At 39.8% G+C, this 18,303-nt stretch overlaps 1 protein-coding gene across 1 annotated transcript in view; it reads right to left on the bottom strand.

Moving 5' to 3' along the window:
- The window catches only part of MSH4 (mutS homolog 4), a gene marked incomplete at both ends in the record, with an annotated part of 85,863 nt that overhangs the window by 64,784 nt on the left and 2,776 nt on the right, over nt 1-18,303 (bottom strand). Inside the window, 4 exons of the mRNA XM_081086058.1 lie at nt 357-472; nt 3,450-3,560; nt 6,268-6,428; nt 12,050-12,232. Of these exons, the coding sequence (XP_080942184.1) occupies nt 357-472; nt 3,450-3,560; nt 6,268-6,428; nt 12,050-12,232 (571 nt within the window). The remainder of the gene's footprint in view (nt 1-356; nt 473-3,449; nt 3,561-6,267; nt 6,429-12,049; nt 12,233-18,303) is intronic.

Genomic DNA, 18,303 nt, shown 5'->3' on the forward strand with positions numbered 1-18,303 from the left:
CCTTGGCCAGTGTGGTTAAGTTGGTGCATGCACTGTCCCATGCACCAAAAAGTTGCCAGTTTAATTCCTGGTCAGGGCACATGCCTAGGTTACAGGCTCAATCGCTGGTAGGGGGCATGCAGGAGGCAACCAATAGGTGTTGCACTCCCATATTGATGTGTTTTTCTCTCTCCCCCTCTCCCTTCCTCTCTCTCTAAAAATCAATCAATCAATAAATAATTTTTAAAATATTTTTAAAAATAAGCCAGGCACTTTTCCAAGTAATAGGAATATAGCAGAAAACAAAACAGACAAAAGACCTTGTCCTTGTGGAACTTACACTAAACATTTATGACTGTCCTTAAGTCATAACTTACTTGGACTGAACCTCCATCAGGACAGTGCTGAATTCTGCGATGCATAACTGTTCAATGTACTCTAATCCTTTTGTTTCATTGAAGTATTTCCTTTGGACTGTAGTGAAATTTACATTCTAAAAATAAATTTTAATTTCAAAATAAAGTTTAAGTTTCATGCACTTACCCAAAACTGGTTTCTTAAACACATGTGTGTATATAGCTTAAATATTATATAAAGTTTATTTTTATGTTTTCTAGAATTAAAGTTTTCTTATTTATAAAAAAAGAATGATTATTTGTCTTAAGTGAATTATAATATAGCCTGTAGTTCTTATTAGAGCATGCGCAAGTGAAATTTAACTGAATATGTTAGGAAACATAATAAAAAATAAACATAAGAGTATCCTCCTTCTAGTAATTTTATTCTACAGCAACATCATCACACAGGCTTACAACCAGCCTGGCATACTCCATCATAATTAAGAGAAGATCTTTATAATGTGCTAGTTGAAGAAAAATGAAAACATCTATTGCATCTACCAAATCTATGAAGTGATATCCTTATGAGGTGAATTTAATTAATTTAAAATAAAGAAAAGTTAATAATGAAATTTTTAAAAAGAGAAAAACAGCATGAAGTTATGGAGCAAAAGGTATATACTACTTTGAATAAAAATAGGTAAGAAAGGTAATTTAACACTGGATTGTTTAAAAGCTGTAAAATTGAAAAAAGTCATAAACAGATAATTTGTTATGTGCCAAGAATGTTTTAACAGTTGTCATTTAATCTGCACAATAACCCTATGACATAAGTCTTATTAACTACAATTTCCATGTAAGTAAAATTCTGAAAAGTCAAGTCACTTTTCACGTATCATACAGTTGATATGTGTCAGAGCTAAAACTTGAATTTAGAATCTTTAACTTACAAAGTATATGTTCCTTCCACTTCATATTGCTCCTGATTTAATGAAGGTCTATTTATAGTAAGTGTGGTAATAATGATAATACTGATTTTTCCCTCTACTTGTAATACTTTTAGCCCAAATACTTCCATGGCTTGCTACCTCACTCCATTCAGGACCAAATGTAACCCTCTTGATAAAGTCATTTATGATTTCCCTACATAAAAATCAGTTCTCTAAGGAAATAGAAATTGTTATTGTCCCTATTTCACTGACTAAAAAAATCAAAGAGTTTAAGTAAGTTAACTTGCATAGTCACTTAAAATCAGCATCGACAGCCAAAACAGTCCAACTCCTCTATGCTTAAGCACTATGTTATACTGCCTTACACCTCAAGTGTAGTGAATATATGTTGTTTTTGCCTTTGTGGTCTGACTGTCAATTACAGTACTCTGCCTCACAGCAATTATAGTATTCAGTGCCCCACAGCATAAATAAAGCACATGACCAGAAGTTAATCAATTAATAGTGTCTCCATCACCAGAAATAGTGATTAGCCTAATGTGTGGGAATGTAAACAAAGCAGAACCAGTCAGGGTCCTTCCTGGAATTCCTATATGGACACCAGAAGAAAGAAGTTCTTTTTTTTTTTTTTTTTTTTAATCAGAGTTGGGTTAATTGAGATGAATTAGCCATCAGCAATCTTCCTCTTAAACCTCATAGAGGTTACCTATCAGCAGTTTAAAAAAAAAAAAAAAAGCGTGGTGAGATAGCATCTATCCAACTAGTCGGCTTCCCATTTACATAAGTCAATAAATTTCTTTTTCACTCAAGCTAGTTTAAGTTGAATTTGCTATTTATAACCAAAAACAGAATGCTTAATCAAAACAAAGTAACGGAAGTTGGAGAGGTTTACTTTAATAAGAGTGATGGAAAGAAGTAGTGAATGAATGAAAGAAGCAACAGATGAAGAGACTTGTCTAATAGAGACAACAGATTTACAAGAGGGAGCATTTCTGGCAGAGAATCAAAGACAGCTGAGCTACATAGGATCTAGAAAAATCTTTTATGACTACAGATTCTGTATATTAAGAAGAATACAGCCCTAGCCAGCTTGGCTCAGTGGATGGAGCATCAGCCTGTGGACTGAAGGGTCCCAGGTTCAATTCTGGCCAAGGGCACATGCCTGGGTTGCGGGCTCAATCCCCAGGAGGGGATGTGCAGGAGGCAGCTGATCGGTGATTCTCTCTCATCATTAATGTTTCTATCTCTCTCTCCTTCTCCCTTCCTCTCTAAAATCAATAAAGAAATGTAAAAAAAAAAAAATTTTTAAAAAAGAAGAAGAAAACAGATTCTGTATATTAAGAACAATAAAGAACTCATTGGACCCTAAATCTCAGCTTTGGTTCCCAAAGTGTCAAAAATAAGTCTACAAACATAACAGAATACAGAGTATTGTGAAAATAATTTGCACTCACCAGTAATTATTCTGACTGCAATGCTGCCTACTTGGTTCAGAGCAACAGCCCCCCTTCCACAAAAAAAGGAAGATTTTCCAGAGGGATAAGATAAATTACATGGTGGAAAGAGCCTTATTGAGGGGAAGTGCACTGGTTGGATAAGATTCCAGAGCACTTACCTGTCATAGTCCCACAGATGGAGGTTAAAGTAGAAGGCTAATTGTAAGGCAATACATACTACCAAAGCAAGCTGAAACAATTCTGTAATATAGATCAAATTCTCTAAAGGAAAGTACTTGTTGATAGCTGCTACTCCCTAAAGAACAAGAACTTCAATTTCAACTAATCTGCAAGCATAATAACTAGTTTCCAGGAAGCTAGACCTAAGGAAATCGATGCTTTCTCTATGGGTTTGCCTCTTGTATACTCAGAAGAAACCTCCTTATTACCTAAAATATTTTCCCTTTTATTTAAAATAGATCAAGGCTCATTTTTATTATATGTATTAACAGTTCATTAGATTAGAACTTGTATTTAGTACATTCTTCAGGGAACTAAATACAGGGTGGGACAAAAATTGGTTTACAATAGTTGATATGGAAAATAATACAATAATACAAGAATAAACTCTGTTAAACCTACTTTTGGTCTAGCCTATAAAGTATTGTTCTTTAGAATAATACTACAAAATGGATTTCAAATAAAGTAAGATCTCCAATGTTACCATTGAGAATAAAATCACATACCTTGAAATTTTCTGTGATCAGAGTAAACAACTTAGTTGAATTCCCCACAACACAAGCAGTATTTGACATTATTATTTCCAAAGGTGATAAAATTTTGAGCTTAGTGATCACCTAAAATCATTTGAAAAATCAGTTTCTTAAATGTAAGCTTAGAATTCTCTTAAACAAAAATTTGTCATATTGTTTTTAGAGAGAAGTACTTAAAATCATTTCATAGAGATATAAAATTACAACTTTCCAAATTATATATTCAATTAAAATGTATTTCTAATGATTATGTATTAATCATATATCCTATATAATTACAAATATAAAATATTTACATAAACATAGGGTATTTATTCATAATAGTTTGTAACAATTCAAAGCCCAAAAATTAACTTGAATTTATCCAATACATATTCTTAAAATAAGGTTTTTTAAAATAAATTCTTCCAATCAGCATTTTATCCATCTCAATGTAAAACATTCAATAGTGTAACTATGGTGATACAATCAATATGACCTCACCAGTACATCTTAGAAGTTGAAAAGTAAAAAAATCGAAGATGACAACATCTGCTTCATGACTTACGCTTTTCCCAATATACTAGTAAAGGGCATTTTTTAGAAATACTTTAGACATACCAAGTCTTTTGTCAGTTTGATTAACATTCCTATTTTATAAAAACTTATTTCCTATTCTTTTTAAATTGCATAAAAATGTGAAAAACCACCCTAGCCAGTTTGGCTCTGTGATAGAGCATCAGCCTATGGACTGAAGGGTCCCAGGTTCAATTCCAGTCAAGGGTATGTACCTCGACTGCAGGAGGCAACCAATCAATGTATTTCTCACACATCAGTATTTCTCTCTGTCTCTGCCTCTCTCTCCCACTCTCCCTAAAAATCAATGGAAAAATATCCTAGGGTGAGGATTAAAAAAAAAAAGTGAAATACCCAGAGATGAAGGTAGTAGACAGTACTAATATCAGTTAAGTTGTTAGATATATTTAAAAATTTATTATTAGGTAAGAAAAGAAAGCCTATATCCTGGGGCATCATTATGGACTTAGAGTAGGAATAGACTGCCTCTACCTGTTAAGTCACACAAATTCCCATAATAGGCCACTGGCCCAAATTAATGAGTAATAGGAAGTAAAGGCAAGAAGACATATTAAATTATGATTGATCAAAGAGACCAATTTCCCTTAACACTCAAAAATAAAATTCAGCCAAAACCGGTTTGGCTCAGTGGATAGAGCGTCAGCCTGCGGACTGAAAGGTCCTGGGTTTGATTCCGGGCAAGGGCATGTACCTTGGTTGCGGGCACATCCCCAGTGGGAGATGTGCAGGAGGCGGCTGATCGATGTTTCTCTCTCATCGATGTTTCTAACTATCTATCTCTCTCCCTTCCTCTCTGTAAAAAATCAATAAAATATATTTAAAAAAATAAATAAATAAAATAAAATAAAATTCAAATACAGTTCAGTGGAAATAACACTTTGGAGATAGCATTATTATAGACTAGAGGCCTAGTGCACGAAATTCGTGCATGGGTAGAGTCCCTAGGTCTGGCTGGTGATCAGGGCCGATCATAGCCTTCCAGCTGCTGGCTGGGGCCTTCCTTCCCCAGCTGCCAGCCGGGGCCTTCCTTCGTTCCACGCTACTCCCTGGTGGTCAATGCACATCATAGCAAGTCGCCAAACTCCTGGTTGGTCGAATTCCAGAAAGGACAATTTGCATATTAGCCTTTTATGATATAGGACTAGAGGCCAGGTGCACAAATTTGTGCATGGGTGGGGTCCCTTGGCCTGGCCAGTGATCAGGGCCCATCAGGGCCATGTCACCCAGTCCCGATCGGGGCTGATCAGGGCCGGCCAACCGGGGGTAGGGTCCACAGGAGGTTGGCCAACAGCAGGAGGTTGGCTGTGGGAGTGCACTGACCACCAGGAGGCAGCTCCTGCATTGAGCATCTGCCCTCTGGTGGTCAGTGTGTGTCATAGTGACCAGTCATTCCCAGTCTTTCTGCTGTTAGGGTCAATTTGCATATTACCCTTTTATTATATAGGATATAGATAGATAGATGATCGATGAAAGAAAGAAAGAAAGAAAGAAAGAAAGAAAGAAAGAAAGAAAGAAAGAAAGAAAGATATTACCTTTGGAACAAATCCAGGAATTATTAAAGGTATAATTTTAGAAACTAGTATTAATAATTTGAAATGTTTAAGTAATAGCAAAACATTATTTTTTAGAACTATACTATATAATAAAAGCCTAATATGTCCAGTCATCCATGCAACCAATCAAAGCACAATATGCTAATGATATGCCAAGGTCGCTTAACTGCTCACTATAACATGCTATGACATGCACTGACCACCAGGGGAGAGACAGCTGACCAGTCGACCAGTCGCTATGACGTGCACTGACCACCAGGGGGCAGATGCTCCGACCAGTAGGTTAGCTTGCTTCTGGGCTTCGGCCAATCGGGACTGAGCGAGACAGGTCAGACATGCCCTGGAGCCCTCCTGTGGTCCCTCTCCGGCTGGCCAAACTCCCGCGTCCCTCCGTGGCCCAGATCGTGCACCAGTGGGGTCCATTGGCCTGGCCTGCCCCCTCTCGCAATCCAGGCTGAGGGACCCCACCACCGAGTGCACAAATTTCATGCACCAGGCCTCTAGTATATACTAAAAATATATGAGATGAAAAGCAATTTTATTTTAATTCAGACTACCAAACCTGCACGCTACCAAAAAGTAAACTAATTAGGAAAGTAATGACTTGAAAAACAGGCTAGTGCCCAATAGATCAATCATTTTCTAGGATTATAAATACTTACCTTTGCATATGTTGTGTTGTCTGCAAACTGAGATAATATAATTTGTGGGCTTTTTAAATCAATACTTGCCATTCCTATTTCTCCTCTGGCAAGTCCTCTCCCTTCTACAACAGCTACAATAACTGATGGGGAGTGTACAGAAACTGCAGATGAAGATGTAGCTGCTAAAAATAATTTTTTAAATGTATAAACATTAATAAAAAACATTTCCAGTTTTTTCTCATACAATGTCAAGACATCAAATCTAGGACACAGCTATTAATATCCAAAGAAATAATCTTTTTTTACCCATCAAAAAATAACTTTTCATATTCACACCAAATAAAAATGATAATTCTCAAAGTATTTTGCTAAAACTTAACTTCATTAACATTTAGAAATAATTTATATAGTCTTAGTTTTCATTTCATTGAAATGTAGTCACAAAAGAAACACTAAATTTGGGATTAAAAAAAAACAAACAACTAGGAGAAACCAAAATGGCGGCATAGGTAAACACCTGAAATTGCTGCCTCCCACAACAACTTCAAAAATACAACTAAAAGACAAAACGGACATCACCCAGAACTACAGGAAGGCTGGCTGAGTGGAAATTCTACAACTATAAGGAGAGAGAAAAGCACACTGAGATTCAGAGGAGGTGCAGAAGTAAAGTGCAGAGGCACGGAGGCGCATGCAGCAAGGGCTGGCAACTGAGGACGCGGCTGTCTTTTTGAATCGGGAGGGAGTCACAAGACCCTAACTGCTCTGAACTCCAGCTTTGGGAAGTCTCTGGGGACCCAGACTCATATGGGGAGAAAATGGACTGTCTGGCAGCAGACAGAATTCGGAACTCAAGGGCGGCTTTCTCTCAGAGGTGCTTGCAGCGATTACCGGGACACTGAGACCCGGGGCCTCTTAGGGCAGGGCTGAGGATCAGCCATAGCTGCTTGCTCTGCCCTGTTGATTCCCTGAGACCCCACCCCACCCAAGCTGCAGCAGAGGCTTTTGCATATGAATGCCCCGGCCCTTTGCAATCTGAAAATTATCTAACAAACTGCAGCTGGGCCAGACAGACCCAGAACTTCCAAGAGAAGGCACAAGGCCCCACAGCAGCTTCCATTGTTTCACAGCTGGGCCTCATCAGGGCACCTCCAAACCCCAAACAAGAAAGGGGAATCTGCAGATCTCTTTGTAGCTCCTGCCGGGTAGCCTCAGGCAGAGGCTAAATTAGCACCTCCTTAGAGATCCAAGAGCCAGGGTACCCTGTGGTCAGAGTGGGACCATCCAATTACAACACCTCAGATCCATAAGGGACACACTCAGAGGGCAGACTCAGTGAGCACCAAAGCCCCACTGAAGCAAGTCTTGCCCCAGAAGGGTGTCTTCAGCACAGAAGTTCTCCCACCATAGACACAGCTGATTCTCACAGCAATTGGCCTGGAGGTCAATTCCTCCCAGTGATACCTACAACAATCAAGGCCCTACTACAACAGGACTGTGCACAAAGCCCACAAAGGGGTGCACCAAGAGTGTCCACCTCAGGTAACTGGGGAGGCTGAGCCACTGGGCCCTATAGGACACCTAGCACACAAAGCCACTCTACCAACACAGGGAAGCAGCCAAAATGCGGAGACAAAGAAACAGGTCACAAATGACAGAAATGGAGGAAAGCAAACAACTGGATATAGAGTTCAAAACCACACTTTTAAGGTTTTTCAAGAATTTTCTAGAAACCGCCGATAAATTTAGTGAGACCCTGGAGGATATGAAAAAAGACCAACTAGAAATTAAGCATACACTGACTGAAATAAAGAATAATATACAGAGATCCAATAGCAGACAAGAGGATCCTAAGAATCAAGTCAAAGATTTGAAATATGAAGAAGCAAAAAATACCCAACCAGAAAAGCAAAAAGAAAAAAAGAATCCAAAAATATGAAGATAGTGTAAGGAGCCTCTGGGACAACTTCAAGCGCACCAACATCAGAATTATAGGGTGCCAGAAGAAGAGAGAGAGCAAGATATTGAAAACCTATTTGAAGAAATAATGACAGAAAACTTCCCCTACCTGGTCAAAGAAATAGACTTACAAGTCCAGGATGCAAAGAGAACCCCAAACAAAAAGAATCCAAAGAGGACCACACCAAGACACACTATAATTAAAATGCCAAGAGCAAAAGACAAAGAGAAAATCTTAAAAGCAGCAAGAGAAAAACAGTCAGTTACCTATAAGGGAGTACCCATATGACTTTCAGCTGATTTCTCAACAGAAACTATGCAGGCCAGAAGGGAGTGGCAAGAAATATTCAAAGTGATGAATAGCAAGAACCTACAACCAAGATTACTTTACCCAGCAAAGCTATCATTCAGAATTGAAGGTCAGATAAAGCGCTTCACAGATAAGAAAAAGCTAAAGGAGTTCATCACCACCAAACCAGTATTATATGAAATGCTGAAAGGTATTCTTTATGAAGAGGAAGAAGAAGAAAAAGGTAAAGATACAAATTAAGAACAACAAATACACATCTATCAATAAGTGAATCTAAAAATCAAGTTAATAAATAATCTGATGAACAGAATAAACTGGTGAATATAATAGAACCAGGGGCATAGAAAGGGAGTGGACTGACAATTCTTGGGGGGAAAGGGGTGTGGGGGTGCAGGAAGAGACTGGACAAAAATCGTACACCTATGGATGAGGACAGTGGGAGGGGTAAGGGCAGAGGGTGGTGTGGGAACTGGGTGGAGGAGAGCTATGGGGGGAAAAAAGAGGAACAACTGCAATAATCTGAACAGTAAAGATTTAATTTAAAAAAATAAATTAAATTAAAAAGAGTAATAAAAAAAATTGCTTCTAAAAAAAAAAACACCCAGATTTTTTTTTATTTTACACTGTCATTTAAAATCTATATAAATGTGAGCAAATTATTTTATCTATAATAATAAAAGCATAATATGCTAATTAGACCAAATGTCCTTCCAGACAAAGCCGCAGCAGCAGGGGACTAGGCAGAGGCAACCACCACCGCAGCAAGGGCCAAGCCACTTGCACGAATTTTGTGCATTGGGCCTCTAGTAATAAATAATCATCAATCACAAAATATAATGAAATAACTCTCTCCCTACCTTGAGCTGACTGAAACAATCAAATAGGATTATATATATTATCCTATAATAGAAGCCCAGTACATGAAAATCATGCACTGGAGGGACAGTGAGGGTACTCAGCCTGGCGTGTGCCCTCTCACAGTCTGGGAGCCCTCAGGGAGTGGGTCTAAGCCAGGGGTGGGCAAACTTTTTGACTCAAGGGCCACAACGGGTTCTTAAATTGGACCGGAGGGCCGGAACAAAAGCATGGATGGAGTGTTTGTGTGAGCTAATATAAATTCAAAGTAAACATCATTACATAAAAGGGTACGGTCTTTTTTTTTTTTACTTTTATTCATTTCAAATGGGCCGGATCTGGCCCACGGGCCGTAGTTTGCCCACGGCTGGTCTAAGCCATCAGCCAGATACTATTTTTCTTTATAATTTCTTCCATTGCTTTCTGCTAAGAAATTCCTCCTTCATTAAGATATTTGATATTCATTACTATTTTCTCTAACTTTTTTGACTTGTTTTATTCATTTTGATCTTTCATCTCGGCAGAACTTTGAGCAGTAAATTTGTCCACATTTGGAATAAGAGATGACAGGAAGTACAGATTTAGAATCATTCACAAGCAGTTTTTAATGTCTAGCTGGATGGTCAGGGACTTGGAAGGAACAGGATTGGAAGATGGCGACAAGGGAAGCTGGAAAAGATGTATGTGGATAGATCTCTTAGAAAGGACATAAGCTGATTTGGCTCAATGGATAGAATGTCAGCCTGTAGACTGGAGGGTCCCGGGTTTGATTCTGGTCAAGGGCACATGCCCAGGTTACGGGCTCAATCCCAGTAGGGGCTGCAGGAGGGAGTTAATCAATGATTCTCTCTCATCATTGACGTTTCTATCTCTCCTTCGCCTTTCCTCTCTGAAATCAATAAAAACATATTTTTTAATATATTTTATTGATTTTTTTTTACAGAGAGGAAGGGAGAGGGATAGAGAGTTAGAAACATCGATAAGAGAGAAACATTGATCAGCTGCCTCCTGCACACCCCCTACTGGGGATGTGCCCGCAACCAAGGTACATGCCCTTGACAGGAATAGAACCTGAGACCCTTCAGTCCGCAGGCCGATGCTCTATCCACTGAGCCAAAAGGTTAGGGTTAAAAATATATTTTTTTAAAAAGGAAGTATGAAAGGGCATTCACTCTAGAGGAGACTCTTAATAATCAGGTGAACAAAATGATAGCTCCGTGGATGTCAAGTAGCCTCTTTCCCAGCCACTCCAGTACTTCCTCAATAGACCCATTAACAAAGTGGCCATGGTGGCAGGATTGTGCCTATGCATGGGCTCAATAACAGGAACTTCCTCTTATCAAAGTTGACCTGGTTACTCACACTGCTGAGTGCCTAACCTGCCAAAAGCAGAGATCAACATTAAATGTCCCAAAAAACACCACTCCTCAAGGAGACAGCCTGAGATTCATTACATCATGGAGAGGGAAGATATCTGTCTTCACTGGAACACACACATATTCTAGATACAGATTTGCCTTCTTTGCACACAGTGCTTCCACCAGCATCACCATCTATGAATTCACAGAATGATTTATCCACCATTGTGGCATTCAGCACAGTAATGCATCTGATCAAAATGGTCAGTGGAGGATAAGGGTAGAAGGGTTTCCCTTATAGATATCAAGATGTAATATAAAACTAAAGACAGTGTGATATTGGCAGAGATTGGAAATTAAGAGAGGCAGAAACAGAACCATATGGGTCTATGATATATGACAAAAGTGGAGGAAAGATATTCAAGAAGTAGGAATTATCTCTGTGGGAAAATTAAATTGACTTCTTACCTCATATTATAAACAATAATCAATTCTAGGTATATTAAAAACTTAAATGTAAAATGCAAAGCTTCAGAACACTTACAAGAAAATATAAGAGAATATTTTTCTGACCTGGGACAGAGATAAAGTTTCTAATCAAATATACACAATGCAGCAATCATAAAAGAAAATATTGATAAATTTGACCCTACTAAAATGAAGAATTCTGATTTCTGCTTCTGGTAATGGTAGGCAAAGTTATTTTAAATCAATTGTCTTGGTGAAAGCAACAAAGTCCTACACAAAATATAAATATACAAATATATATACAAAAATCATACAAAACACAAACATAACCAAAATACATACAAATATACAAAAAAAACCTTAAAAATAAAAGAGCTTCAGGAATACCTGTGTTTGTGTGTCAAGACATATTGAATTACATACTTTAAATGTGTAGTTTATTGTATGCTAATTATATCTTACTAAAGCTGTTGAAAAATACGCATGAGGTCATACTGATACTTTGAATTTACTTTTAAAAAAAAAAGAAGTATTAAAAAGCATAAAGATACTGAGGACTTTTCGGGTCTAGATACAAAAAATATAACAATCCAGAGAGGAAAGCCCCGCAAAAGTAGACAATTTTTCTTTGAGGCCAGAATGGTTAAAATAAGTAGACCTGCATTAATTAATGAACTATGAGAAACTAACCTCATCTCAAATTATGGATATGGATAAATTGGTACATTTATCTTTCAATCAGTCATATCAGGTACAAAACACTTCAAATGAACATAACCACCCTAATTTATAATTTAAAAAACTTTAAAGTTTCAAAAAGTCATTTAGCTCAATATTTCACTCATTTTACCTGAATATCCCATTTGCGGTGTCCAACTTTTATGTCCTGATCTCTGTGGATTTCCAGCAGACAATGGAGTCTTTAGAGTTTGAGGATAATTATTGTCTCGTGTAGAAGATGAGCTTGTTCCAAAATTAAAATTTGATGCAAATGTATTTTCTGCATAGGATCTTTTGTTTTCAAAGTATAAACCTAAATCCAAAAAATTAAATATCAGTTTTTAAAGATTCAGAATTATGCAATTATGCCTACAATCCCTACAATTTTACCATGTTTACCTTCTATAAAATTTCATGTTAATGATTTTTTAAAATATAATGAATTATGACAAATGACATTATTGATAAATAATCTTATACTAAAACATAAGGAAAAGTGCTTACTAAGAAGGCTTTTGCTTCTACAAGTTCACTAAGATTACTCTTGCTGAAATTTTAAGTTACCTCCTAATTTTCAAATACACCAGATATATTTACTTTGTAATTATGAGACGACTTTTCATCTGTGGACTTGAAATTCTCTCCTCCCATGTAAATGTATAAAGAAAGCTCTGGATTCACTTAAATTCAGTTCCTTGTTTAGGTACTTAACCTGGTATATTACCTATTTCGCAGGACTGTCATAAAACTTAAAAGAATGTACACAAACAGCCTGGCATGGTGTTGTTTTTTTTTTTAAAAAAAAAATAATAATAATGGGGCTTGGCTCTGGCCAGTGTTGTAAGTTGTTTGGAGCATGGGGTTCAATTCCAGGTCAGGGCACATACCTAGATTGTGGCTATATCATGCAAGGAAGGCAACCAATTAATGTTCTCTGTCACATGGATCTTTTTCTTTCTCCCTCCTTTCCCCTCTCTCCAAAATCAATGAGCATATTCTTGAGTGAGGAATATATATATATATATTTCCGTTGATTTCCATGACAATTATCTTGATTCTCAAGCCACTTGCTTTTAGTTTCCTTTGACAGATCCTTATTTTTCTGCCTGCTTCTTAACTGTTGGCTTCTAAGGATTCCATACATTTTCACCATTTCTCACAATTAACATTATACATTTTCTCTGGGCCTCTCACCTATTCTCTTAGTTTCTATTAATATCTATTTCCTGACAAGTCTCAAGTCTTCATATACAGCCCTAACTCCTCTCTTACACTGTAAACCACAGGTTGTCAAACTTTTTAATAAAGGATCAGATGATATAGGCTTTGTGGGCCATAGGATCTGTCACAATTACTCAACTCTGACATTATAGCAGGAGAGTAGCCATTGACAATATGGAATTGAATGAGCAAGGCTGTATTTCAATAAAATTTTATTTGTGAATAGTGAAATCTGAATTTCATGTAATTTTCACATGTCATAAAATATTATTTTTACCTTTTCAGCCCTTTAAAAATGCAAAAAAAATATTCTTAGGTCTATAGCTGCATTATTCAATATAGTAGCCATTTACCACATGTGGCTATTTAATTAAATCAGAAATAAATAAAAGTAAAAATTCAATTTCTTAGCCACATTTCAAATGATCTCAAGCCATATTTGACTAGTACAGATATGGAATAGTCCCATCATCACAGAAATTTCTATCAGCTAGTGTGGCTCTAGGTTCCTCTGTCTAACTACCTCTTGGATGTATTTAGACATCTTCCTCAAAATTTTAAATGTCCGTAAGTTAATTCAATATCTTTCCCTCAAAATTTATTCTTTATAACCAGTTGTGGTCAATTGTACCACCTTGTACTCTGTCACCCAAATCATAAACTTAGGAGTCATTCTTTTTGAGAGAGAGAGAGAGAGAGAGAGAGAGAGAGAGAGAGAGAGAGAGGCTGGGAAAGACAGAGACAGAGAAACATTGATGAGATCCACTGGTTGCCTCCCGCATGTGCTCTGACTAGGACCTGGGATTGAGCCCATAACCCAGGTATGTGCCCCTGATAGGAATCAAACCTGGACCCCAGTCCGTGGGCCGATGCTCCATCCACTAAGCCAAACTGGCTAGGACAGAAGTCATTCTTAATTCTTCTTTCATCAATCCTAAAAACCAATCCATGAGCAAGCCTTGTAATTTTTTCTTTTAAATGTCACTAAAATTTCTCTCTACCTCAACTCCTACTGGCCCATTTTAAGCCCATATCTTCTTCAGGATTTTTTAAAGTCTCCTAATTTTGAACAATAGATACAGAGGCAGAGCTGCCTCAAACAGATTGTCAAACTGCAGTGGGAAGGCTGGGGAGGGTTGGGGGGCAGGAGGGATGGGGGTAAGAGATCAACCGAAGGACTTGTATGCATGCATATAAGCATAACCAATGGACATAAGACGCTGGAGGGTAGGGGCAGCCTGGGGATTGTTAAGGGAGGGGAAAAAAAAGGACACATATGTAATACCCTTTGTTTTTAGCAATTAAAAAAAAAAAAAGTCTCCTAATTGTCTCCCTGCCTCTGGTATAATGCCTTTCTAATAGTCTTCATATCTCTGGGAAAAAAAATTTCACCATGTCTCCCTTTCTTACAATTCCTCAGTGTCTCCCATTACTCACCAAATGATCTACATCTACACTAATAAAAGAGAAACATGGTAATTGGCGTACGACCGCTACCCTTCCCATTGGCTAATCCCCCTGTCACTCACAGAGTAGGGCTGAGATATGCAAATTAACTGGCAGCCAAGATGGCGGCCGGCAGCCAGGCAGCTGATGCGAACAGGGAGGCTTGCTTGCTTCAGTGATGGAGGACTCCAACATTCCCCGCCTGACTTGCCGGCCTCTCAGCTGTAACTCTAAGTAACTATGTTGCGAATATAGAAGCTAGAAAAAACCCAGAAACCTGCTTTATTCAGCGGGGCTTCAGCCAGCCGGACCGCAACATTGTATCAAATACAGACGGTAAACAAAGGCCAGAAACCTGTTTTTAGCAGCCGAGGCCTCAGAGCTAAAGCTGGCCGAGAATAAAAAAAAAAGAAAAAGAAAAAAAGGAACAGTTGAGAGCTTCAGTCACCTGTCAGCCTGAAAACGGCCCTCAGCCCCTCAGCCAGACTGGCCAGGCACCCCAGTGGGAACCCCCACCCTGAAGGGTGTGTGACCAGCTGCAAACAGCCATCACCCCCTCATCCAGGCTGGCCAGGCACCCCAGTGGGGACCCCCACCCTGATCCAGGACACCCTTCAGGGCAAACTAGCCGGCACCCACCCATGCACCAGGCCTCTACCCTATACAGTAAAAGGGTAATATGCCTCCCAGCACCGGGATCAGCAGAGCCGCGAGGTCTCCCAGCACCGGGATCAGCGTGACAGGGGGTAGCGCCCAAACCCCCTGATCGCCCTGCAGCTCTGTGTGTGACAGGGGGCGGGGCCCCAACCCCCCCGCACTCCACGGGCCCTGCTCTGTGTGTGACGGGGTAGAGTCATAACCTCCCCATTGGCCCTGCCCTGAGTGTGACAGTGGCGGCGACCCAACCCCCTGATCGGCCCTGCTCTGTGGGTGATAGAGGGCGGCGCCCCAAGCCCCTGATCCGCCCTGCCCTGAGTGTGACAGGGGGCAGTGCCCCAACTCCCCTATCAGCCCTACTCTGTGAGTGACAGGGGGGAGCTCCTCAACCCCCTGATGGGCCCTGCTCTGTGCATGACAGGGGGGAGCTCCCCAACCCCCTGATTGACCCTGCTCTGTGCATGACAGGGTATGGAGCCCTAACCCCCCGGATGGGCCCTGCTCTGTGTGTGACAAGGGGTGGCGCCACAATCTCCCCATCGACCCTGCCTTGAGTGTGACAGGGGGTGGTGCCCGAACCCCCCAATTGGCCCTACCCTGAGCGTGACTGAGGGTAGCATCGCAACCTCCCAATCTGCCCTGCTCTGTGCATGACAGGGGAAGGCGCCCCAACTCCCCAATCGGCCCTGCTCTGAGCCCGACCAGGGGCTGCACCTAGGGATTGGGCCTGCCCTCTGCCACCCGGGAGCAGGCCTAAGCCAGCAGGTCGTTATCTCCCAAGGGGTCCCAGACTGAGAGAGGGCACAGGCCGGTCTAAGGGACCCCCCCTTCCCCCGAGTGCACAAATTTTTGTGCACTGGGCCTCTAGTCCTATATAATAAAAGGGTAACATGCAAATTGACCCTAACATCAGAAAGACTGGGAATGACTGGTCACTATGACACACACTGACCACCAGGGGGCAGATGCTCAATGCAGGAGCTGCCCTCTGGTGGTCAGTGTGCTCCCACAGGGGGAGCTTTGCTCAACCACAAACCAGGCTGATGGCTGCCAGTACAGCGGTGGTGGTGGGAGCCTCTCCCGCCTCCTCAGCAGCACTAAGGATGTCCAACTGCAGCTTAGGCCTGCTCCCCGCTAACAAGTGGACATCCCCCGAGGGCTTCCGGGCTGCCAGAGGGATGTCTGACTGGGAGCTTAGGCCCAATCCCCCAGGGAGCGGGCCTAAGCCAGCAGGTGGACATCCCCCGAGGGGTTCTAGACTGCAAGAGGGCACAGTCTGAGCTGAGAGACCTCCCACCCCCCAAGTGCACACATTTTTGTGCAACAGGCCTCTAGTAAAATATAATTCCTTTGTATGGGTCCCAGCAAGAATTGGATGACATATTCAAACTACAATTATTTTAGGAGAATTTGATAAAGGGAATTATTTACAAAGGTATGGAGAGGGTATAAGGATATCATCATAAAGAAGTGTGTAGATCCAGAACAAAGTCTGCTCCATTACCACCTATAGGCTTAAAGGAGCTAAGGAAGGGAGAGGTTACCAGAATCTGGAGACAGAGAGGAGTATGTCTTGTTCTCAGGTTACTTTTAAACCCTAAGTTCATTCCTCCAATTTCCTTGACCTCTCTTTTGCTGCACCTTATCTTCTCCCCTCGGGCCTCAAATACAGTGGAAATTTACAAATCTGTATCTTTCCCATTTCTCTTCTTAGCCCCAGATCCATATATTCAATTGCCTTAATATGAATATACACATATATCCCAGAGATTCTTCACACTCAATATGTCCATACAGAATTATTATTTTCCCTCTAAAAGTTGGTTCTCCAACTAAATTCTTTTTTTCTTCTTTTTTTTTTCAGGAAACAATACTACTGTTTATCCAGTCACCAAAGCCTGTTGCTGGCATGGCAGACAAAACCTATTTCCCTCCCAGACCAAACTGCTATAAGTACTCCAGGTTTATATCAGATCATCCTTCTGCTCTAGTCAAAATTAGTTGCGGTTCTATAAGCATAATATCCTATATCAGACTTCTGTGCCTTTGCACAACGTTTTCTCTTAAGACTGTTCAGTTTCTCTTCTCTTTAGCTGACATTCTTTGTCCTAGTAATGCCTCAATACCAGTTCAAGTTGCACATCCTCTATAAAATTTTTTTGTTCCCTATCTTTCTTATAAAGACCTAAAAAAATCCATGAATAGCTAGTTATTTTAGAAATTTATTTATTGATATTCAAGTCTGTCTTCCCTACTGAACTATAAGTTCCTTAGGGACACAGAATATTATTATGCTCAGATCCTTACATAACTCTTTGTGAGGTTCAAAAATACCACATGCCTAATAAGGAGCTAGAACACAATAGGTGCTCATTAATTAGTGACTGTTATTATTACTGTTGAAAATAAGTGTGTGAAAAGCAATTCAGGAAGAGGGGAATTATACTGACAGTGTGAACATGCATGCTGCTTTGGACAAACTCCACATAGCCCAGTTAGGTTAGAAAATAGGATCAATATAAAGAAATGATCTGCGATAGGCTGTAAAGACTGGAAAACAGACCCAAAGGGCCTTGGTTGTCCTGTTAGAGTTTGATCTCACACCTGCAAATACAGAACCACTAATTTAAGTGGCAAGGGATATAAGATTTTCATTTCCCCTGACTCTGGTGACACTAAGCTTGGAAAAAGGAATGCTTAGGAGTTTGATGCAATAATTCAGATGTAAAATAATGAGGTTCTGTAATGACACAGAAACAGAAAGGGACAGATTTATTTGGAAGATAAACAGGACTATATTTGGATGTTGTGAGGGAATACTTGAATTGTTGAAGTCTTCTAAGTTTAAAAGATTTAAACAACCCAATGATTGAGATAAGGAGATGAATTCATTTATTCATATAGTGAGTCTGAGGTGTCCACTGGTCCCTCACTAGAAACTCCTCCAGAGGACAGTCTGAAAGGAATTTGGAACATAGATGAAATCAGAGTTGTGGTAATCACATCCAAGTTGAAGTGGTCTAGGAAGAACTAAGGACAAACCAACAATTAGAAAACTCA

This window comes from Myotis nattereri (assembly GCF_964212035.1).
Source record: "Myotis nattereri genome assembly, chromosome: 3".
Classification (NCBI taxonomy): Eukaryota; Metazoa; Chordata; class Mammalia; order Chiroptera; family Vespertilionidae; genus Myotis; species Myotis nattereri.